This window comes from Ochotona princeps, chromosome 1, assembly GCF_030435755.1.
Source record: "Ochotona princeps isolate mOchPri1 chromosome 1, mOchPri1.hap1, whole genome shotgun sequence".
Classification (NCBI taxonomy): Eukaryota; Metazoa; Chordata; class Mammalia; order Lagomorpha; family Ochotonidae; genus Ochotona; species Ochotona princeps.
In genome coordinates this window covers 75,387,075-75,411,885 of record NC_080832.1, presented here as the reverse complement: position 1 = coordinate 75,411,885, position 24,811 = coordinate 75,387,075, and the positions used below count along the sequence as shown (strand labels likewise).

The 24,811-nt window shown below is 43.1% G+C and overlaps 2 protein-coding genes across 3 annotated transcripts in view; one reads left to right on the top strand and one right to left on the bottom strand.

The window, feature by feature from the left end:
- UBE3D (ubiquitin protein ligase E3D) overlaps nucleotides 1-671 on the bottom strand; it is a 137,835-nt gene extending 137,164 nt beyond the window's left edge. The window contains exon 1 of the mRNA XM_058661136.1: nucleotides 587-671. Within this exon, the coding sequence (XP_058517119.1) occupies nucleotides 587-663 (77 nt within the window). The 5' untranslated portion in view covers nucleotides 664-671. The remainder of the gene's footprint in view (nucleotides 1-586) is intronic.
- Nucleotides 672-4,589: 3,918 nt separating this feature from the next.
- Nucleotides 4,590-24,811, top strand: part of DOP1A (DOP1 leucine zipper like protein A) — a 103,746-nt gene continuing 83,524 nt past the window's right edge. The window contains exon 1 of one of the 2 annotated variants that reach the window (XM_058661061.1): nucleotides 4,590-4,688. The gene's annotated coding sequence lies outside the window, so the exon portion shown is untranslated. The remainder of the gene's footprint in view (nucleotides 4,689-24,811) is intronic. The other variant, XM_058661063.1, reaches the window with a different exon arrangement.

Below are 24,811 nucleotides of genomic sequence, written 5' to 3'. Positions count from 1 at the left end.
CAGATGGGCTCAGCGCTGGCCACTGCGGCCACCTGGGGAGTGAATCAGAAGACAGATCTTTCTGTCGCTCCTCTCCATAAACCTGCCTTCCCAATAAAAATAAATATATCTTTCTTAAAAGTAATTTTTTTCCTAAAAGTTTCTACTTTGTATTGCAAATAGCAAGTTAAACTCTGCAGGCTTCTCAAGAGAATTTACAATGTGAGTGAAACAAAGATATGATTTCAGTGAGTCTGCAACCTTTGTCGATGGTTCCCTGAGCACAGGTTTACCGGATGAATGGGAAAGAAACAAAAACCAAGGTTATTAACGCAGGCGAGTCACGTGTCTTGAAGTGGCATCCTGATCTTAGGACAAAGATAAGGGACTGATTTTTAGCATAGTTTTATTAGAAACGCCGGGCACCGCCAGCGGTGTGTCACACCACGGCGCGTGAACTTCCCGGTGCCTTTCGGTCCGGCACTCGGGCCTCGCTGGACCTGGGCCAGTGGACCTGGGCCGGGGCCGAGCGTCCCCTCAACCCTCAGAGACGCTTCCCCGGGAGCCCCGCGCGGCGGGAGTGCAGGCCCCCGCGGACCCCGCTTACCCCACGATCAGCAGCGCGCTCGGCAGCCTTCTCCGCACCTCCAGGAACACGCGCAGCTCGGCCGCGGCCGCCGCCATGCCGGGAGCCGGGACCGCGGCTCCGGACACCCGCTCCGCCGGCCGAGCAGCCGAGCACGCGTGCGGCCTCAGCGGCGGCGGAGGCGGCCGGAACCGGCCCAGACAGCCCCGCCGCCAGCCCACAGCGCCACCTGGCGGCAGAGGGTAGCGTCAACGCCGCCGAGGCCTCCCTGGAAAGGACTCCACACTGGGCTCCCTTGGCGAACTGGGGCTGCAACAGGTGACAGAAGTGGGAACCATCTCCCGGCAACCAAGAGCGGAATCTCTGTTTCCCAAACCCACCTTGGCCTCTGTGTAGGTGTGATCTATGCGAGCAACAACCTTGTCAAGGATTGACTTAACGCTGAGCCTCAGAAAAGCCGCTGCAGAAATGCAAGTTTTCCTTTTCCCTACACAGAAGAGCGTACCTGAAGGTTGATACCTGACTCGGAGGGCTACCTGTTCCTGTGAGGGTTTTCACGAAATTCACAGAAGCTGCGTAATTGGAGGCGGGAGAGGCAGTGGGAGCCATACGCATTTCAAACATATTTGCCCCCAAATAAACGCATGTCGGTTTGTTGCAATTGGGAGGAACAGGATCTCCTCTGGGGTCTAGGAAGGATATGGCACCGGCTTGGAAAGAGCCACCTGGGGAATGAATGACTTCAGTTCTGTTAAAACTGGAGCAAGAACAAGCATCAAATGTGGGTGAAGGTTCGCTAGAACTTGTGTAAAATCATTGATGTTTTACAAAAATGCTATGAGAGTAATGCTCCCCGCCCCCATCGGCAGTTAGCAATTGGATAGCTTCTTTTTAGGAGGGATGGAATGGCAATGAGGCTGAAACACCCAGGGGTAGACCGCTCATGTAAATTTATGAGTAATACATTGATCTTGTTCATGTTCCAAGTGAAGAGGACTGGCAACAATAGCCCACCCTACAGACATCCCAGTGGGTTCCGCTTCTGCACTGTGGCCAATAAAATGCACAGTGGAGTTCATTGTCTGCTTGATAGATTCCAGGACTATTACAGACTCACCTCCACTGCAGACCAGAGCTAAGCGGTCAACACAGACTCGAAACACGTGGGATCGAGATCCTCCCTGAGCTTTTCTTCCAAGGATTACACCAGGAGATGAAGCTTGGCTTTCCCAGTCCAACCCCGAAGCCAAGCATGGTCAGAGATAATGGCTGCCCGGGATGGAAGCAGTCCGGCCCTGGCCAAGGCTCGCCAGCTCAAAGGCAAAGGTGAGGATACTCCAGACGCTTCGTTTGTGGACTCTACAAGAGCCCACATCTGGAGCATTGTATTGACGAGTTGAACCAGCACCTCAGCAGGAATGTGCCGGGACACACCTCACCGAGGACTGTCCGCATGGTCAGGCTGCTCAAGTGCACTTCTGCAAGACCCTTAACGGAAACTCGCCTGTTCCCACCGGGCATCCTCACCTGGGCATGGGAGCTTGCCTTTTCCCACCGGGCATCCTCACCTGGGCATTGGAACTCGCCTGTTCCCACCGGGCATCCTCACCTGGGTGTTGGAACTCACCGGTTCCCACCGGGCATTCTCACCTGGGCATGGGAACTCGCCTTTTCCCACCGGGCATTCTCACCTGGGCATTGGAGCTCACCTGTTCCCACCGGGCATCCTCACCAGGGCGTTGGAACTCGCCTGTTCCCACCGGGCATCCTCACCTGGGCGTTGGAACTCACCTGTTCCCACTGGGCATCCTCACCTGGGCATTGGAACTCGCCTTTTCCCACCTGGCATCCTCACCTGGGCGTTGGAGCTCACCTGTTCCCACTGGGCATTCTCACCAGGGCGTTGGAACTCGCCTTTTCCCACCGGGCATCCTCACCAGGGTGTTGGAACTCACCTTTTCCCACCGGGCATCCTCGCCTGGGCGTTGGAGCTCACCTGTTCCCACCGGGCATCCTCACCAGGGCGTTGGAGCTCACCTGTTCCCACCGGGCATCCTCGCCTGGGTGTTGGAACTCGCCTGTTCCCACCCAGCAGTCCTCACCTGGCTCCTTCTGCCTTGTTTTGTCTTGGTTTCCTAATCTTAAAAGGTTTTGGAAAGGCACCCGTGTTTTGATCAGTTATTCATGTACGAAGATGCCCTGGCATGGTTAAATTCCCAGGAACTGAAGTGCTTTGGGGATGAACCAAGTTGCTGGCACCATGACCTACAAAACGGTCTTGAACTTGGTAGAGCTTGTGTTAAGCCTAAGGTTTGTATTTTTTATTTTAAATCCCATTTCCCACGGATTTGAGAGAGTCCCTCGATAACCTGGGTAGAGAAGGACGATATCCCAGATGAGAATTACCACCACTCTCTTGCAGAAAATCACTCCGAGAAAGTGGCCATCTTAGGACGGGCAAGAGCGTTTTTGGGAAGTTTGACACAATAAAGATCTGCTTCACGATAAAAATCTATAATGGAGAAATAGTATGATTTAACACCACAGTAGAATGACAATGACTGTTTTAAGCAGAAGGTTGCCTTTTAAAATGCAATAGTGATAACAACTTAATATGCAAAAGCCTCTGTGTTGATGTTCTGTTTTTATCATTTCCAAGTTTTAATTACCGCACACGAAACCCACTCAGCTGAAGTATTTCTAAATAAACAATGTGTGGGCTCGGCAGCGTGGCCTAGTGGCTAAGGTCCTCGCCTTGATCCCATGTGGCCGCTGGTTCTAGTCCCAGCAGCTCCACTTCCTCTCTGTCTCTCCTCCTCTCAGTATGTCTGACTTTGTAATAAAAATAAAATAAATCTTAAAAAAAAAATAAAAAAATAAACAATGTGTAAATAAATGCTGTGTGGATACGTCCTGTCGTATTCCTGAAGATACTAACTTAAAATAATTTTTCTGAAATCAATATTAGGGGCTTTTAAGGCTTATTGTGTTGCAATATAAATTCCTATATATTCTTATTCTTATACATAATTATTATATAATAATTCAGAATCACTGATATAGCAATTTAGTGAAATAACATTTTCTGCCCTTCAGTCTGATCATTCACCTTAGGAGGGTGAGGATTTACATTGCTAACATCACCATTCTGTCTTAAACCTCATCACAAGTTCACTGACGCGCCATACTGATGTGTGTATCCTATTCTAGGTCATCCGTGAGCTTCGTGTATCAGTTTTAAAGATCGCTGTCTTTAGGATACAGGCAAGACTTTGCAAAAAAAAAAAAAAAAGTTCTCATTTTGCACTCTCAGGTCTGACAAAATGGCAAACCTTCCCTGGAGTAAGTTGATGTTATTGGAAGAACCACGGACTCAAAAGAATCTGAAATCTAATTTCAACTGTGTGCCTCTTGGCCTTAGCAAACCTAACTGTTCTGACCGTGTTACAAAATATTACAGAATGCAATATTTATACACTTCCTTTCTTAAAGAAGATTTTTTTTCCATTGGAAAAGCAGATTTGCAGAGAGGAGAGACAGAAAGATCTTCAATCCACTGGTTCACTTCCCAAATGGCCACAACAGTGGGAGCTGAGCTGATCCAAAGCCAGGAACAAGGAGCTTCTTTATGGTTCTCCCATGTGGGTTCAGGGTTTCAAGGACTTGGACCATCCTTCGCTGCTTTCCCAGGGCACAAGCAGGGAGCTAGACTGGAACTGGTGCAGCTGTGACATAAACTTGTGCCCATATGGGATGCTGGCACTGGCAGGTGGAGGATTAGCCAGTTGAACCATTGCGGCGGGCCCAATAAACTTTGTTAAAAGCTGTTTTTCATTCCTACCATCCTTTCCAAAGGGGGCTGTTAGTATGTTTTCAAACACCTGCTAAATAAAACCCCCTTTCTGGCCCACGGCAGCCTTTCGGTGACTGTGGTCGCCTCCCCCATCGCCCACGGGAGGGCGCTGTGGTAACAGTGTGGCCGTGGGGGCGGAGATCCGAGGCGGCCGACGTCGACGTGAGCGCAGTGCACGCCGGGAGCTGTCAGCCCGGAGCTCCCGGCCTTCGCGTCTCCGCCTCGGTTGCCAGGAGAGCGGCGCCGGCGGGAGCGGCCGACCCACGGCAGGTAACCGCGTCCCCGCCCCCGGCGCGGCGCGAGGCGGGTGAGGGCCCGGGCCGGGCTGCGGGGCTGCGGGGCTGCGGGGAGCGCGGCGGGGCCGGGCCGGGCTGCGGGGAGCGCGGCGGGGCGGCGGGGAGCGCGGCGGGGCCGGGCCGGGCTGCGGGCGCTGCGGGAGGACTCGTCCTGGGCTTCAGGTGCTGGCCGCGTCGAGGATGGAGACGCGGGTGGTGGCCGCGGTCGGTGTCCCCGGGACAGGTTTAGGAAGAATGGGTGACGTTCCTGAAGAGGAAACCCGAGCGGGCAGACGGAAGTTGTTAACAGTTATCACCTTTGATCCAGGCTTTTGAAGTTGCAACAACATAACAATAGTTACTTGTTCCCTCGCTTCCTCCCCTACCCTGACCCGGAGGCAGCTCGCTCGCTCTCTCTCTCTTTCTCTCTCTCTCTCTTTCTCATCTTAAAGTTCATTGGACTTTCAGAAAGGCAAAGATTGAAAAAACCTGGTTGAGAAATACCGAGCGCAATCAAAATATTGTATAATCAGAAAAGGTAGAGGAGACTGTAGGAGCTGAACTTTATGTGCAGACAAGGTGTTTGAGCCTTGATCTTGAAGGCCGAGGTACATTCTTGAATTTTCTTGATTTATTTTTGGTAGGTATCATGTAACCTTATGTGACTACCATAGGTCAGTCAGGTAGCTCACCTGACAGACATTAGCAGTTAGTTGGGCTGACAGGATTGATGCAATTAAACCCACAGGTGGCTCAAATGTTTGATTACAATGATAACTTTCGGGCAACACCCTTTTTAAACCATTCCCTGGCTGTTGACTAATCAAATCTCCAGGTGACGTGAAGTGAGCAAAGAATGTAAAACAACTGAGCTAATTCACTGAGGAGAAAATGTGTTAAAGTGTTGAGGAAAAAAGTGTTAAGATGTAAATATTATCAGTGAGGCCGTTAACTTGTGTCCGAGGATAGTTCAAGGAGTTTTTGTTTTGTGATGAAGGTGGCAGAAAGCACTCTAGCCCGCAGAGGAAGAGGTGAGAGGCCTTGCCCATGCCGCTCACCAGCTGTCAACATCTGAAGCTTCAGTTCTGTCATCTTTTGAGGGGAATGTGAAAATATCAGGACTTCCTCTGAACGTTGCTCTAAAGCCATTTAAGAAGCTTATTGCCCCTAAAATAGTGTTCCATGGCGAATAATTAGAGAGTACGCAGGGTTAAACCAAGTTTAACTTTTGATTTCCTTGTAGTCAGTCATTAATGCCTCAAACCCTTTATTGCTGTGCTTATAGTATGTGCCACTTCTCTCCAGGGGAAGGTTATCATTGTATTTCCTAAACTTAGGAAAAAGGCCAGAGAACTCATTTTCCCATGGCCAACGTGTTAACATCTCTGAGCGTATAATTGCACAGAATGCCACGCTGGGACGTGGCTGTCCTCGTGCTGGGGCCCTGCTCAGCTGCGCAGTCTGCGGCAGGCTGTGAGTGCTGTCTGTCTCCTGAAGCTCTCTGGTGCATGGAGGCTTAGCGGCATCACTGATTTAACAAAAGGAGGCTGTTTTCCTTAATAAAATACTAAGAACGCACACAGATCCCTGTAAGTCTCGGTGCTTTAAGTCATGCAATAGAGCAACTTGCATTTCCTGGTGTCTTCATCGTTTTCTTGAACCATAGATCCTGTTTGGATTTGAGTCTCCGATTCCAGTTTTACTCAGAATGACATTTAAAGTTTCGGTAAGGAAAAGACCTGTTGATTAATGGCATTGCTTTTGCTAGCCAATTTTCCCTTCTTATCATAAGGTCTTAAAACCATGAGAAGTGGTTTTAGAAGCCTTCTGATAGATACTACTCAGTAATTACAGAATTATAACAACTTGAATCTTGAAACTGAACTCAAAAGTGAACCATAAATTCTTAGGCCATTGTTTCCAAATTGTAGGTACACAGGATTAAATTGTTGACTAAGATCTTAAATTGCCTTGCTAAATTCTGGTGGGCTTTATTAGCATATCAGCAGTGGGAATATCCTGTCTGTTCTTGGTTACTTTGTTTGGCATTAGCACTATTCATGTGGAGTTTTTCCCCCTAAGGAGGATTGAGAACAGAACACTTGATTTTAATAGATAAGTCTTAATTGAGAAGTGCTGTCCCAGAAGTAAAATCGTTAAGCAGACCTACAAAGCTGATACTTTTGTGTAATTCACAATTTTTACTGAGGTTTTATTACGTTCAGAGACCCCATGGCTGTCCTAGTCTTTGAATTATGATTGCCCTTTTCCTTGTTTTCATCTTTTCCCCAAGATGTTTAAGCCTGAAGCTTCAATGGTCTTTCCTTGCAGGTGTCTAAGATATCATCTTTATTAAGGAAAAAAAATTACAAACAATGTTGTGTTTCCATTTTGCGGTGCATATTGCCAGAGCTGAGGGCCACCACGGTGAGGGTCAGGGACGGGCTGCCATGCCGGCCTGTGCTCTGCTCCTGCTTGAGAATTCTCCCTGGCTCAGCATGTGTAAATTATGCCTGTCTTCAATCCCTACCTTCTGTGCCACCTTGTGAATCTTTTATTACCTCATTTTGAATTAATTTCCTTCTCTTCTGACTTTACAGTTTTGTGACAATGCTGCTCTGTCCTTCATGATGACTAAACACATGGCATGCACTTTGAAACCATTTATACCTATTTACTGATTTGTAGTTTATGTGCTTATTTAATGGGTTAGCATAGGGTTTCCCAAGCTTGAGTCATTCTTTGATTATCAAGATTTCATTTATGTCTACATGCTTCCTCTATATTTCATTCAAATTTATGCCAAAAATTATTAGAATCATTCTTTATATACTTAGGGTTTTTTTTTTTTTTTAATTGATGACATAATTGAGAGGGCTGCACAGCCACGTGGGCCTCTGATTCAGATGGGGAGGGTCCAGGTGTGGAGGAAGGCGGATGGGACAAAAGCTTCAGTTCTTTTTTTTCTCTCCCTGTATCTTTTGGGTGCTGTGGGAGGAAACTGCTCTTTGTTGTCAAACTACATCAGCATCTAGGGTTGGAGACAGGCAGTTAATGAGACCATAGCGACCCCGAGGAGGGGAAGAGTGTTTCGAAGGTATTAATTGAGTGGTTTTGATAGTTGGCTGTGAGATGTTGTCAGCTTTGTTGTACCAGGGTTGAGAAAATCCTTCCAAGGTCTGTTGGCTGATCAGGTCTATGTCAGGGCATCCACAGACCTAGCCACTTGTTGCAGAGTTTGGCCAGGAGAGTTGTCCAACCTGTTCTGTGTTCCATCCTCTGGCAAGGCAGTGGACGTCCTCTGCTGACCTAGATAAGCTGGTTGTCGTGTGCCGCATGTTCATCTGAGCATGCTGTCCACTACAGGGGCATCAGCAATTAAGAAGAGCCAGTTCCAATGCAAGCACTTCAAGAGTGCAGCACATATTTTGTGGTTTTCCCTAAGGACACAGTTTGATTCCAGTAGTCTGGTTGGGGAGTCCCCCAAGAAACCTCAGCTGGGCTGTCCTAGGACCTGGATGTTATGTGTGACAGTGCTGGGTCAGGTTGGTTCATCTCACACCAGCCATCTCAGGTTCAGGTGGGTGCATCTGCCTGGTCAGTCCCACCACCAGCCCAATTTCTGAGAATGCTGCAGCCCAGCACAGCCTAGCCTGCCCCAAGGTCGGTCTGTCACACAGACAGACAGACACACACACACACACCCCAACACCAACCCACCCACCAGCAAATGCTGTGGCCTAGTTAGGTGACCTCCCGTATCTCTCACCAGGTCTACCCCCAGCCCCCCAGTTTTTTGTGCTCATGCCAGCAAGTGCTACAGTCTGCCCAGTAGAAACATTCTTAAAAGAAGCTTACAGTAACTAAATCAAAAGCAGGTAGCATTGTCATAAACTGAAGTTAGGTAGACAGAATAATGAAAACCATGTTATTAATTCCCAGCTACAAATGAATGCCTGAATCCTGAGATTTGGTACTGTTTGTTTAAAGGGAGAGTGACTAAAATTGTATGGGTTTTAATATGCTAACACCAAACTTAGAGACTGTTTCCTGATATAGTCAGAGGAATGGGACGTGTCAGCCCTTTTACAGGTCTCACGAAATTATCACATCTGAGTAGTGACATAAAATTTGGGGAGATTCTGAACTAATTTGAACTTGAAAATTTCTTAGAACTTTAGCTTTGCAAGAATTGGAAAATAAAGCTTTCATTATAACCTAGAAATTATACTAAACTTGAAAATTCGAAAACCTAGTATCATTCATTACCCAGTAAGATAGATGTCATTATTTTTTCAAAAATGTCCATGACAGTACTTTTATAAATAAAGCACTATCTCATAATTATCCAAATATATTAACTTAAAGCTTTGAATCCAAAAAAATAAATTAAACATTTGGGTTTTTTTTTAAATATGACAAAGCAATACAACATGTTGATTTCATAGTAGTAAAATATTAAGATACTGTTTATCTGGTAAAGAATTCTGTACCAATAGATAAAAACAATAAAATAATCTCATCTCCTTTACTTTCTTTTCCTTTTTAATATTTTTTGCTTAGTTGAGAGGGATATCTGCCCATGTGGGGCTGTAATTAGGATGGGGAGGTCTGGATGAAGGTCAGTGGGACAAATGTTTCCATTTGTTGGTTTGTTTTTTCCTCCTGTATTCACAGGAGTCCACAGGAGATGAGGAACAGGGGGTCATTCCTTGCTGTCAAACTGCATCAGCACCTGGGGTTAAGGGATGGTTCTTTGACGCCTTCAAGACTCCGATGTGGGCAAGAATGTTCTGAGGATATTACTTGAGTGGTTTTGATAGTTCTGAGAAGTTGTTGGTTTCATTGCTCCAGGGGTTGAGAAAATCTCTCCAAGGTCTATTGGTTGGCAAAGTCCACCTTTGTACATCCAGAGACCCAGAAACATGCTGCAAAGCTTGGCCAGGAGAGTGGTCCAACCTGTTCTGTTGTCCATCCTCTTACGAGGCAGGGGACATCCTCTGCTGACCTAGTGAGCTGATTGTCATGCACCTCATGTGCATCTGGGCATGCTGTCCACTACACAGGCATCAACAGCTGAGGCGGCCCAATCGCAATATATACATTCCAAAGTTGGGACCATTCAATCCTGCAATTTTCCCTTAGTCCAGTGGCCTAGTTGGGGAGTAGTAGTCTAGTTTCCCCCAAGAAACCTGCCCTGGAGTGACCTCAGGCTTAATTTTTTTTTTCTTTAAAGATTTATATACATACATATGTGTGTGTATATGATTATATACATATATACATAATTCTTTCATTGGAAAGGCTGATTTACACAGAGAAGGAGAGACAAAGATTATCCATCTGCTGTTTCACTCCCCAAATGACTGCAACAGCCAGAGCTAAGCCAATCCAAAGACGGGAGCCAGGAGCCTCTTCCAGGTCTCCATTTCAGGTGCAGCACCCCAAGGCTTTGGGCTTTTCCACTGCTTTTTCAGTCCACAAGCGGGGAGCTGCGTGAGAAGTGGATCTGGGACTAGAACTGGCACTTGTTTGCATCCTGGGCATGCAAGGCAAGGATTTAGCCACTAAGCTATTGGGCCGGGCCCCTGACTTAATTCTTGAGTGTGCCAGCCATTTGAAGGGTTAGGTTTGCTGTCACCTGTGCCAGCCAGTGCACATATTGTGGCTGCAGCTGCCTGGTCAGTTCTGCCTAGCCCCATATCTCACAAGCCAATGGTTGCTGAGGTCTATCCCAACCTCCTACCACAAACCTAGTCCTTACATGTACCATTGGGTGCTAGGTCTCTTTGGGGCAGCCCCCAATTATCCCCCAGCAGGCCCTCTCCCAGTACTGAACTTGTGTGTACCAGAAGCTGCTGCCTAGTCTGAGATGGTATGCCCCCTGACTCGACACTAGTAGAGCTACAGCCAGGCTTAGCATGGCCCATCCTTTGCCCCAGCTCTTCCCCACAAAAGCACAACTGCCTAGCCCAGCCAGGCTCACCCCAGTCCTCATTTGAATTGGCAGGTGTTGTGGTCCAACCCAGCCAGGCCAAATACTCTGTCCTGGCTCTCATGCCAATATGTGCTGTGGACTGACCCTGCCCAGCCTTGTTCCAGACCCAGTTCAAATGTATGCCAGCAGGTGCTACTGCCCAACCTAGTCTAGCCTGCTCCCAACTCCAGCCCTTGTGCTCAGCAATGGGAGCTGTGCTAGCACGTGAGTTCACCAAGTTCCACTACCACGTCTGCCCCCAGCAAAGGATCTCATGTATGCTGGAGGGTGCTGATAGTGAGACTGAATTGGCTGGCCCCCAGTCTTGGCACTTACTGATGGGTAATACAGCCTAGTTAGGCTGGCGTGTACCCATTCCAACTCACTGGTGGGTGGTACAGCCTAGCCCAGCCTGTCCCATACCCGTTCTAGCTTTTGTGATTACCAGTGGCATGCAGAACCTAACCCACTCTGGCCTGCCCCAAACCTGGCCCACACAAATGCTGATGAGTGCTGCATCCTTGCCTAGCCTGAACTGCCCACAGCCCCTGCTCTCACATTCACCAGTGGGAGCTGCAGCACCTCAGGGGAGTCTGCATACCAAGCTCGTTCCCAGCCCTGGGGTCTTGCAAATGCTGGCATGGCCCACTCAGTCTCAGCTCTCATTGACGGGTGTTATAGCCTAGCCGAGCCCAGCCCAGCCAGGAGTGGCCCACACTCTGTCCTGGCTCTCACACATGAGAGTGTGTGCTGAGGCCTGGTCTAGCCTGGCCTGGCTCCAGATCCAGCCCATGCAAATGCTTCAGCCCTGACTTGTGCTCCCCAGTATGAGCTGCAGCCTAGTAGGAGAGTTCCCCAAGTTCACATACAGGCCTACTACCAGCCCTGGATCTCACACATGCCAGCAAGGGCAGTGGCCCCTCACCCCAGGTGCTCCAACCTCACCCCACATGGCATTCTCTCAGCCCGACCCCTTGTGAATGTGGGTGGGTTCATGTCAGGTGAGTTCTGTGGTCCAGTCTGGCTCAGACTGTCACCACCCCAACTCTCCATGCAAAGTACTGTTCCACAGAGGCAGGCCTACAAGTCCCCTACAGAATCTGTTCCTATATCAAGTTCTCTGTTCTAGAAGGTGCTGCAGTGCAGCCTGGTGGAGCCCACCCCATGTTCTAAAACTCACAGGTGGTATTGCGGCCATGTCCATCTCCCACATGGGTGGGTTTCTTGGCCTGACCCAGACATGCCCTCCTGTTTCCCCCCTCTGAACCACTCCATCTCAGCTCCCTTGCCTACCTGTGACCTGGTTCATGGAAGCCCCCGGAAGTCACTGCTCCCCTGTCGTGCATGCCCTCAGCTGTTCCCACTACGGTACATCCCCACACCTTGTCCCTTGGGCAGTCTGCAGTACTCCCACCCAGGGACCAGGGTGGCATGTCTCAGCTGGAATACCCCACCTTCCCCACAAAAAAAGAAAAAAACCAACTGCGCTGGCACACTGATGTAGGTCACACAGCTTTGACATTAACCAGGCACAGAATGCCCTCCAGCTAATGCTGCCTTTCTCCCAGCAATGTAACTCTTGCCTAGGTACATCCTTTCCTTTTTCTGAGTTTAAAACAGTTGTATTTTCATCCTCCCAAAAATATTTCCAATCTTATTTATTTTAAAATAATGACAAATTCTGTTCTGTTATAGAAGGCACTGTAGGCAAGAAAATAAATTGCCTGCTTTTGTTTTGAAAAAACACGTCTTCAAGTTATGATTGGGTTTTCAGGCACTTGTCTGTATAATGAGTCTAAAGTTTGCTGTTACTTTGTGTTCAAATAGCTCAGGTGTATAGACCATTAAATTTTTAACTGTTTTCTAAATAATTTTTAACCTACGTAATGATAAGTTTATCAGTACACACAATAATCTGCTATGCTGGGATGCTACCTCAAATAGAAAGTGAAAACAGAGCGATTTTGGTTGTCTAGTGTCTCTGTCATGAAAAAGCCCTACCAGTGATTTTTTTTTTCTGACTCTGCTAGAAAATAAAGAGCAGTACAGAAACAGTGCAGATAAACCCACCATTCAGAGCTGATAACAGGTGCTCACTTTGGTAGCACGTGTACTAACTTTTGGACGCTATACAACTGGTAACAGACCACATGCAGGATTGTGTAAGCCCTCTAGTCTTACTCCTTTGAGTAAAATGGGTAAATTGCCCCACACTTTTCAGTTGTTTTTGATTGTGCTGACATACTGTGAGAAAGTACTATAAAATACCAGCTACCCAAAATCCTTAGAATTTGTTTTGATCACATTTTTCAGATAGCTGAAATGTGTGCCGCACATGCTGTCCCCGACAACTGTTTATCTTTCTGCTTGTCGGAGCCTGGTGCAAGTGGTCCAGTGGCTTTTCCATATACACTGAGACCCATCTTACAGTAAATCTCAGTTTTAAACATTGATGGAGAACTTTTTCTCTTGCGGAGGAAGGAAGTAGAGTACTTGCTTTGGTGTGTGGAAAGAAAGATATTTAAACGACCAAATTGGAAATACGGTGTTACCACCAATTATTAACCTTTAAGCCTGAGTGTGGAATCTTAACAATATAGTTAGTTTTATGGCATCTGACAGTTTATTGACTAACTTCAAAGCATATTGCTTCAAGCCTGCTAAATTGTGTAACTTAAGTCTACCTATTAGTTTTATGTAACCTAATAACTCTTATTTATACTGTGTCTTGTAAGATATAGGGATTGAGATTGAGAAAGAAAAATGTTATTTGAAAATGAGCTCTTAAATACTGCTGCATGACAAATGATTTCAGAACGTAGTAACTTTAAAAGAATGTTTTTTGTGTGTGTCAAAAAAGTAATGGAACACATGAGACTGTGTAGTTCTGGCTTGAGTTACAGTGAAGTTATAGTCATCTGAAGGTTGGAGTAGGGTTATACAGCCTACAGCCAACGTGACTTATTCTTGTGACTCATAGTTGTTTGGGGCTGTAGTAGGCAAGTTTCAGTTAGTTCCTCCCTACGCGGGCCTCTCCACTGGGCTCCTGCAGTGTGCTTGGGATGCAGAGGCCAGCTTGCCCCAGAATGAGTGATCTAAGTAACATCTGAGTGGAAGCCACAAAGTTTCCATGACCTGACTGAATTCTGCAGCATTTGCTTTATTGTTTACACCCTGGCAGCAGTTCCCTGTGGGCCGGGCTACACGTAGCATGGATGTTAGGTGAGGACCATTGAAGGCCATCTTTAATGTTGGCACTACCTGCTGTAAAGCCAGCATGTAAATACGTGTCTAAATCATGAAGTAGTGCATATTGACTCAGTATGCAGCAAATACCATGGCGCACGGTTTTGTGCATAGTATTCAAAGATTAGTTTCACTTGCCACTTGAAGATTACTACACTAAACAAGCTGTTTGACAAAAGGATTCCCTATTTTCCATGATGCTGAAAAGTGAGAGGATGACTGTGTTCACTTTAGATACAAATTATATTCATTTTGATTCTCTTCTTACCTGTTGTATGGAGTGCCACAAATGGCCTAGCTGCGATTTGATCTTGCTTATAGACATTACCCTTTCATTTATTTGAAATGTTTATTACCATAAGTAGGGAATAGGTTGTTTTTTTTTTTTAAAGATTTATTCATTTTATTATAGCCAGATATACACAGAGGAGGAGAGACAGAGAGGAAGATCTTCCATCCGATGTTTCACTCCCCAAGTGAGCCGCAATGGGCCGGTACGCGCCAATCCAATGCCATGCCGGGAACCAGGAACCTCTTCCGGGTCTCCCACGCGGGTGCAGTGTCCCAATGCATTGGGCCGTCCTCAACTGCTTTCCCAGGCCACAAGCAGGGAGCTGGATGGGAAGTGGAGCTGCCAGGATTAGAACCGGCGCCCATATGGGATCCCGGGGCTTTCAAGGCGAGGACTTTAGCCGCTAGGCCATGCCGCCGGGCCGGGAATAGGTTGTTTTCGTTGACTTTAAAAGTATTCAAGAATTTGCTGTGATTATTTAAGACATATATCATGTATATTATTTTTGTGTATTAAGGCTTGCATATGCAAATTAATGTTTGCCCTTTTTAAATATACAAATCTTAACATGTTATTAATACTTTTGCACATTGCTTTCTTTATTTCATATGCTTTCAGTACTTTCTAAATCAATATATGGACATCTCATTCTTTTTACCAGCTGAGCATATTATTTCATTTTAATGGTATTTATTGATTATTGCCTATGGATCAGTTTGCTAGGAGCTGGAAATATAAGGGCCAAAATGATAAGTTCTTTATCATAGAGATTTCCATTTCTGGGGGACACAGTTCAGTTACAAGAAAGCAAGTGAAGTTCTACGATAGAGGAGGTTATTGGATAGTGGGAGTTCACCAGAAGGAGGTATGTGAATGTTCGAGTATTAGAATGGAGTAGTCACAGGGACTTCCAGAAAGAGAAAATTTGAAGTTTGAAGGATGAGTAGGTACTAGCCATATCAAGTTGAGATTCAATTTTTCAAATAGAAGGAATAAAAAAAAATCATCATTCAAAAATTAAAGTTTACTACAATGCTACAGTAATTAAAATGGTGTGGTGTTGATTGAAAGCTGGACAAATATATCAGTGAAATGGATAAAGAACTCCTCAATAGAGTACATGGTGAAGTGGTGTTCAACAAGGATGCCAAGACCACCTAATTAGGAAATAGCAACCCCTTAACAAATGAAGTTATAACACATTATGAAACAGAAATAATCTTGAGGTCATTATGCTAAGTGAATACAACAATAAAAGGCTAAGTACCATGTGATTTCACTTACATGAAAAATCTAAAGGCGTCAGATTCAAAGAAATAGTGATGATTGTCAGAGCTGGAGAAAAGGAGAAGTAAGAATTGTAAATGACTTATTAGAGTTTTACAAGGTGAAAAGTTTCGGTGATTGGTTGCACAACAATATGAAATTACTAACACTGTTGAGCCATATACTCAATAAGATGATGAACTTTATGCTTTTTGACAATTAAGAACATCACTTTAAACTTTGGGAAACGAGAAGCATAGGTAGATTTTCAAATTCTGAACTGTAATAAGGCACTTTTCTAGAGACTGAGGAAGAAGGTGCATGTTAAGGAATGAGCTAACACATGGGTTGAGTCAAAAAGTATCATGTAGAGGGCCCTAGCTGCTGAAGTCCTCACCTTGGATGCACCAGGATCCCATATGGGCATCGGTTTTAATACTGGCCGCCCTGCTTCCCATCCAGCTCCCTGCTTGTGGCCTGGGAAAGCTGTCGAGGACGGCCCAAACCCTGCACCCATGTGGGAGACCCCTGAGGAAGCTCCTGGGTCCAGCTCAGCTCAGCTCCAGCCATTGCGGTCACTTAGAGAGTAAATCATCAGACAAAAGATGTTCCTCTCTGTGTCTCCTCTTCTCTGTGTATCTGACTTTGCAATAAAAAATAAATCGTAAAAAAAAAGATATCATGTGTAAGCATAATGTGTTCATAGTAATTTAATGAAAATATTGTAAGAAATAGCAAGCAGCAAAGTGCTTGTCCAGGAAAAAAAATGATATGTGTGAAAGCACTGCGGTGGCAGAGGGCGAGTCCTAAACAGTGGAGGGTTACCGGGTTTGTCTCAGTGGAGACAGAATTGGGTGAGAATACGGAAGTCCACTTGATAACAAAGATTTAATCATAAATATATGGAGGGTTACCGGGTTTGTCTCAGTGGAGACAGAACTGGGTGAGAATACGGAAGTCCACTTGATAACAAAGATTTAATCATAAATATATGGAGGCTTACCGGGTTTGTCTCAGTGGAGACAGAACTGGGTGAGAATACGGAAGTCCACTTGATAACAAAGATTTAATCATAAATATATGGAGGGTTACCGGGTTTGTCTCAGTGGAGACAGAACTGGGTGAGAATACGGAAGTCCACTTGATAACAAAGATTTAATCATAAATATATGGAGGCTTACCGGGTTTGTCTCAGTGGAGACAGAATTGGGTGAGAATACGGAAGTCCACTTGATAACAAAGATTTAATCATAAATATATGGAGGGTTACCGGGTTTGTCTCAGTGGAGACAGAATTGGGTGAGAATACGGAAGTCCACTTGATAACAAAGATTTAATCATAAATATATGGAGGGTTACCTGGTTTGTCTCAGTGGAGACAGAACTGGGTGAGAATACGGAAGTCCACTTGATAACAAAGATTTAATCATAAATATATGGAGGGTTACCGGGTTTGTCTCAGTGGAGACAGAACTGGGTGAGAATACGGAAGTCCACTTGATAACAAAGATTTAATCATAAATATATGGAGGGTTACCGGGTTTGTCTCAGTGGAGACAGAATTGGGTGAGAATACGGAAGTCCACTTGATAACAAAGATTTAATCATAAATATATGGAGGGTTACCGGGTTTGTCTCAGTGGAGACAGAATTGGGTGAGAATACGGAAGTCCACTTGATAACAGATTTAATCATAAATATATGGAGGGTTACCGGGTTTGTCTCAGTGGAGACAGAATTGGGTGAGAATACGGAAGTCCACTTGATAACAAAGATTTAATCATAAATATATGGAGGGTTACCTGGTTTGTCTCAGTGGAGACAGAATTGTGTGAGAATACGTAAGTCCACTTGATAACAAAGATTTAATCATAAATATAAGAACTAGGAGTTCATTTGTAAATAATTGAATGCCACAGTCGCAGCATTGATAAGAGCAGTTACTCTGTGCTAAGTAAACACCAGGCTGACATGCTTTTTCTGAATTATTCATATTCTTGGCTGACCCTCTAGCAAGGAGTAACATGCTCAGATTTTACTTTGCAAAATTGATTCTTCAGAAAAAGTGACAATTGTGGAAATATAAGGCTATTGTGGTGGCCCAGGTGTCAGACTTTCAGGAACCTTGTAGAAAAGACCATTTGTACACTGTCAAAATTACCCTGGAAGTAGATCTCAAATGCACAAGATCATGGCAGTCAAGATGCTGTTGACAGTAATGGGATAAAAAGTGGAATCGAAAGAACAATAATAACAGTAATTGACGGATTATATTTCTTGTATGGAATCTTAAAATACTTAATGAGAGCCAAGGGGCCATGAGACAGATATAGTAAGGTTGGGTATAATACTAACAGTTGGTAGCTTATTTGTGGATGTTGCCTATTATTTATAAATGGATTCTAAATAGACTGCACAGACATCAAGCAAAACCTTATTTAGTTATGACTGGTAGGTACTTCACACTCTTTATCAAGATACCCAGTTACTTCTCTTCCTTATTAACACCGTGGCAAGTTTTGTTCTGTCATGGTGGGACCCACACTTAAATCAGGTGCAAAGGAAGGCAAAGGAAGGTCAGCTTCAGGTAGTGGTCCGTTTTCCTACGTAAAGTGCCTTTTTTTTTTAAGATTTTTTTTTTAAGATTTATTTATTTTTATTACAAAGTCAGATATACAGAGAGGAGGAGGAGACAGAGAGGAAGATCCTCCGTCCGATGATTCACTCCCCAAGTGAGCCGCAACGGCTGGTGCTGAGCTAATCCAAAGCCAGAAGTCTCGAGCCTCTTCCAGGTCTCTGGGAACCAGGAACCTCTTCCGGGTCTCCCACGCAGGTGCAGGGTCCCAGAGCCTTGGGCTGTCCCCGACTGCCCTCCCAGGCCACAAGCAGGGAGCTGGATGGGAAGTGGAGCCGCCAGGACCAGAACTGGCACCCATATGGGATCCCGGGGCATTCAAGGCGAGGACTTTAGCCACTAGGCCATGCCGCCGGGCCCTTAAGATTTTCTTTAAGATTTACTTATTTTTATTACAAAGTCAGATATACACAGAGGAGGAAAGACAGAGAGGAAGATCTTCCATCCAATCATTCACTCCGCAAGTGATCACAACAGCCGGTGCTGCACCAGTCCTAAACCAGGAGCCAGGAACTTCCTCCAGGTCTCCCACACGGGTGCAGGGTCCCAAGGCTTTGGGCCATCCTCCCAGGCCACACAGGGAGCTGGATGGGAAGTGGAGCTGCCGGGATTAAAACCAGTAGCCATGTGAGATCCTGGTGCGTTCAAGCTGAGGACTTTAGCCGCTAGGCCATGGTGACAGGCCCAAGATTGACATATTTTTATTGGAAAGGCAGATATACAGAGAGGAAGATATTTCGTCCAATCGTTCGTTCACTCCCCAAGCAGCTGCAAGGGCTGGAGCTGAGCTAATCCAAAGCCAGGAGTCTCTAGCCTCTTCCAGGTCTCCCATGCAAGTGCAGGGTCCCAAAACTTTGGGCTGTCCTCAACTGCTTTCCCAGGCCACAAGCAGGGAGCTGGATGGGAAGTGGAGCCTTTAGCATTAGAACCAGTGCCCATATGGGATCCCGATGCGTTCGAATTGGGGATATTAACCACTATGCTATCACGCTGGGCCCTGTAATTTGTCTTGATGGTCTCAGAACTCATTTTGCATTCATTTGTCCATCTACAGAGTTAATCCTCATGCAAGATGTTTTTGTCAGCATCCTTTCATAGCTTTGAGTTAACTGATGAGCATAGTATATGAAAAATGGGACTCTTTACTTTTTTAATCTGTTCATGTAAAATCAATTCAGCTAAAGAATTACTCATCTTGTGTAATGTTTTGATCCTTTCCTTTGGAGTCTAAATATGATTGAGTTTACATCTAACTGGATTTTATGATTGTGAAGCAATTATAATGAAATGTACAAAGGAAAACAAACCATAAAATTACCTGACCTCTTAACAGTAAAGCATCCCACCCTATACTAGAAATAATTGAAGTTTGTTTGGAAATATTCCATTGAATTTGAAGAGATTTGGAAGTACAAATGGCTCGTATCCACAGTACAGCAATCAGTGTTAATTTATGTAAAAATGAGTCTTTAATTTTTAAATTGAATAGTATACCATTAATTAATAAAGTACACCAGACATAAGTTAGAATTATTATTTTTTTTTTTTTAAAAAGTATGTAAGGGCCAGTGCTGAGGGTCAGCTTGCCAGAGTTCTTCTGGTTTCTCTTTTTACTTTGTGGAATCCCAAACACTGATTTCTGTGTGTGTACATGAATCTGTGAATGCATCTGCCTCGTGAGTTTGTGGCAAAAGAGCACATAAAATAATTTACATAAAAGAACTTACCATAGTAGCTAGCACAAGTTACTACTCCAGTGTTAGCTGAAATTATCATCTTCATCACCATGTTCAATAATGCATGGGCTATTTGACTAATGTGCTTTCAGGGCAGCATGCTAACTTCTAACATAGGACATATGTCTGCATGTTTACTGTTATTTACCATTTGATGCTTACTGTAAAACCCCAGATTCCCACTAATATATTTCAATCCCTTTTTATACAATACCATTTAATACATTAATCCCATTTTACGTTGCAGTTTGTGTTCATGTGTTTCCATGTTCTAAATATTTTCTTGCCTTTATGAACCCCACAATCACAGAACTGAACACATTAGAATCATGTCATTTTGTACTATTCAGAGCCTTTTATGTTCATGCATAGTTGTATAGACATTTATTTATTGAAAAGACATGTACTAAAATGAAACAACTCAGTGTTTCTTTTGCAGAACTGTGAACAGCCTGGATTTTTTATTTGTAAATTTTTTATTGAGACTTAGTGATAATCTAAATATATACATAAGGTCTAACAGATTTCTTGAGCTTTACAGTAAAACATAAAGGCTGCACCATGAAACTGTTAGAATTACTAATTAAATTTTATAAAGTTGTTGGATATGTAATTAGCATGTAACAAAAGTGAACTGACTGAAAGAGGAATCACCAAGTATTTATTGTAACAAAAATACTTAGAAATAAATGTTAAATAGAATATCGTGATAAAAGAAAATGAAGAAAAAGTGGGGATATACCCAATGTGAGCATCTGTTAGTTTAAGTATTTTAATTAGCTTTTAGTTAATACATTTTTTTTGTATGACAGTATTTTGTATCTGGAAAAGGTATTGCATTGTGAATATTGTGTACATTTATGTTTAAAAATGAAACAATAGATTGACCTCAAGGCAACTTTTATGATTGTTAATTTATTTCTAATCTCAACCATTCTACTTAAAGCTCTTTGGGATGAATCTAGTTTGAGTGTCAATATTGTATAAATTATGCTATCTAGAATACAGACATAATCATTTATGTTTTTCTTGACATTTTCATAGTGCTTCAAAGCCCTGTGGCATGTTTGATTTGCTGCTGCAAGACCGTATGGGAGTTCTTCACTTTTATGAGATGAGTTTTCCCATCTCCTACTATTTACAATTGACAGTAATATCTCATGAGGGCAGACATGTTTTTCTAGTCAGCACCCAGTCCTTGGTTCTTGGCATGGTATACTGAAGCAAGTAATTCCATAGATCTGGCTACTACCTTGAGATTATTACTGTCTCCAAAGATGGGTCCTAAGGCTTCTTTGTATTCTTTTTTTTAATAGGTAAAAGAATTAAAGTAGAGAACTGGGAAGCTTCTGATTGTTTCTCTGTGGCATATCCTTAACCAAAAACCTATTTTTTCAAAGTCAGTAGATTTTAGCTGTTTTCAGCACAAACATTTCACTACTGTGTATGCTGTGTTTTCTAGTGTTTACTGACATTTTGATGATTGTGTAATTATCTATGGTTGACAATATTATAGAACTAGTATATTGGGCCCTGTGCAATGCTCAATTGGCTAATCCTCCCCTCCCAAGTGCTAGGATCCCATATTAGGACCCGGTTCATGTCCTGGCTTCTATACTTCCCTTCATGCTCCAGTAGAAGGTGGCTCAAAGCCTTGGTCCCCTGCAGCCACGTGGGAGACCCAGAAGAAGTTGCTGGCTTTGGATCAGCTCAGCTCTGGCCATTGTGGTCACTTGGGGAGTGAACCAGTGGATGGAAGATCCTTCTTTGTCTTTCTTCTCTGTGAATCTGCCTTTCAATAAAGAAATGTAAAAAAATAAATAAATAAATAAACAAACAAAACCTAGTATACTGTATCTCCATAAAATGTAAAGCATGTGAATTTTGCTTGTAATTTGAAATGATTCACAGATGCTTGAGGTCTGTTTTTACATATTGATAGCTTCATTGAAAGACTTACCACATGTCATGCAGTTTCATTTAAAGCATGATTTAGTGGTTTTCAGTTATTTTCCCAGAGCTTTGTAGCTGTCACAGTGTATTGGTAAACATTTTTGTCATCCTCGAAGAAATCAGACACAATTCACATGCCATTACTCCCCAAATCCTCTCCTCCCATGGCCATGAGCATGCACTAACTTACTTTGCTTTATGGATAGATAATCTTACCTGTTCTAGACCTTTCATATACATGTGATCATGTATGTTTTTAAGAAATTATTTTTTCTGTAACAATAATAACTGATGCATGTTATGGCATGTGTTAGTACCTTGCTTCTTTTTATGACTAATACCCTCTTTTATCTATTAATGTATAGTTTAATGGATCTTTAAATTGTTTCACTCATTCTTATAAATAACGTTTCACAAATATTTGATATACAAGTTTTTAAGACAGTTATGTTTTTGAATGTTAGAATACTCCCACTCATTGATTCACTCCCCACATTTCCTCAATAGCTATTAGGGTTGGACCAGGCTGAAACTCTTAGCTCTGTGTTGCATATAGAGTAGAATTTGAGTCTTGTGGTCATGTTATTTTTCATCATTTGAAAACTACTGAGTTTTATTGATTCTTTTTTTTTTAGTTTCATCTCTTCAAAACACTTTCTTCTGACTATATTCTTCAGTGACTCATAGATCATACAGTGGCATCATTTTCTTCAATAAGGTTCTTGATTTTCTTTTTCATTTCTTCAGCGACAGTTGTTTAGTAGATGTTATTTAACTTCATGACGTTGTTAATATCTTTTTTTTCTTCCTGTTGATTTTGTTTTGTGGCTTTTCATTTAAGGGATTGTACAGTAACTGTGTAATAGAGACTATCCTATCAAGATGGGATGACAATGCAGTATGCATCTCTACTTGAAGACAAAGATGAATTCCCATTGAAACTGTTAACTGTATCTTGACACTAGGATGCTGGACTCTATGCCCTTGTCCATGCCTGCAGTGATGGACATATGACTGTTTATGAAGAACTATACTATAGTAATGATATCGGGGAACTTAGTGGAGGGGGGCAACTTAGGGAAGGGATAAGAGAAATTCCAGGGCCTATGGAACTATATCATAATAATAATAAAACCAAAAAGTAACAACAAAGAAAAAGCACCTTCACACAGTCTTTGTTCCCTCCAAGCATATTAGTTTTTCAATTTCTCCATATTTTGACCAATATTGTTGACTGTTTTTGTTTTTACTGTAGCCATCCTAGTATGTGTGCAGTATTATCTTGTGATTTTCATGTAGATTTATCTGGTGATTAATGCTGTTGAGTGTCTTTTCATGTGCCTATTGGCCAGTTACATATTGTGTTTGTGGAAGTGCCTCATAACTTTTGCCTGTTTAAAAATTATCCCTTATTGTTGAAATAGTCTACTGCAAGTGACTAATCAGATACATTTTCTTTCATCCTGTTAATTATCTTTTATTACTTTCTTGATGATATCCTTTGTAGCACAGAAGTTTAATTTTCATGAAGTTTGACTTTTCTAGAAACACACACACAATGCAAGAAAAAAAGATAGCTGTGGGGTTTTGACAACTTATTACTTTATTTCCTGAGAGCTTTATAGGGCTAGCTTTGCCTTTATGGTAAAATCCATTTTTAGTTACATATTGTATGAATGTGAGCAAAGAATCTGCTTTTTTATAGTATGTATTTCCAGTTACCTTGATACATTTGTTGAAAAGACAAATTTTGAATTGTTTTGACATCCCCTCAGATATATTTTTAAGTCTTTCAACATATTCATGAACTGAATTCTAATGTAATTAGTGACAAGTTAACTTAGGATACCAAAAAAAAAAAGAGAAGTTACATTTTTTAATGGAGTTTTATTGATTTTCATTTTATTTGAAAGATAAACATAAAGAAATCTGTCTATTGATTCCTTTACTATATGCCTGCAACATCCAGGATTTGGCCAGAGTTAAAGCTAGAAGTGCAGACCTCTGTATGGGTCTCCTATGTGGTTGGCAGAGACTCAGGCACTTGAGCCATTATATGCTCCTTCCAAGGGTGCCCATTAGCAGGAAGCTGGCTCTGAAGCAGAGACCTGGGACTTGAACCAAGTAGTCTGTCAGTCTGGGAAGCAGGTGTCCGTAAGTGGTGAATTTAACACTGTGCTAAATGCTTGTGTCTCACCTAGTGTTTTAAGTTGAGACCCTGTTAAATCCCTTGTTACCATTTTGTATTACTTGTGTTTTAGTCACTCCTGAACTCGGTGACCTAAACCAGAAAGCTGTAGGTCATGAATTTAAGAGACTGAGCTCTTATGTTCTGGCTTGGGGTTCTTATTAAATTAGTCAAGATATCAGTTTTGGCAAGAATCAAATCAAGATACAAGATTTTGCTAAGCATACAAGATTATCTGTATCTAAGGTGGTCCACTCACATGACCATAACAGGAAATTTGAATTCCTCAGCACGTGGACTTCCTGTGAGGGTGCCTTAGAGTGTCCCCAAAGTGTGGCAGTTGATTTTCCCTAGGACATGTGACATAACCGAGTAAAGAGAAAGCTGAAGCACTTTAGTAATCTATTGGCCATTACCCATTGTCTCTTCCCTGCCTTACTAGCTTAATTAAAACTGAGTCGCCAAATCCAGCTCAAGTGTGGGAGGATTAAGTATCTGTTTTAGAAAGAATTGTCAAAGAACATCTAGACACACATTAAACTGCAATATATTCATGTCAGTGTTATTCTAAAGCCTAATTTCAAGTGGCCGATGTTTTATTTTCATATTAGGTGCCCAATTATTAGCTAATAAAAGGAAATTATCTTTAAAACAATTTGTTTTTTCTTTTTTTAAAGCACTTATCTTTAATAATTCTTAGTTTCAGATTCCTAAAAAAGTAGAGGGATATGTATATCAGAAATACAGTCTCTACAAATGTGACAGAAATAACATGATTTCTAAAGTGATGTTTTCTAAATTCCCTCAGCTGTCTGTCTACTTTCT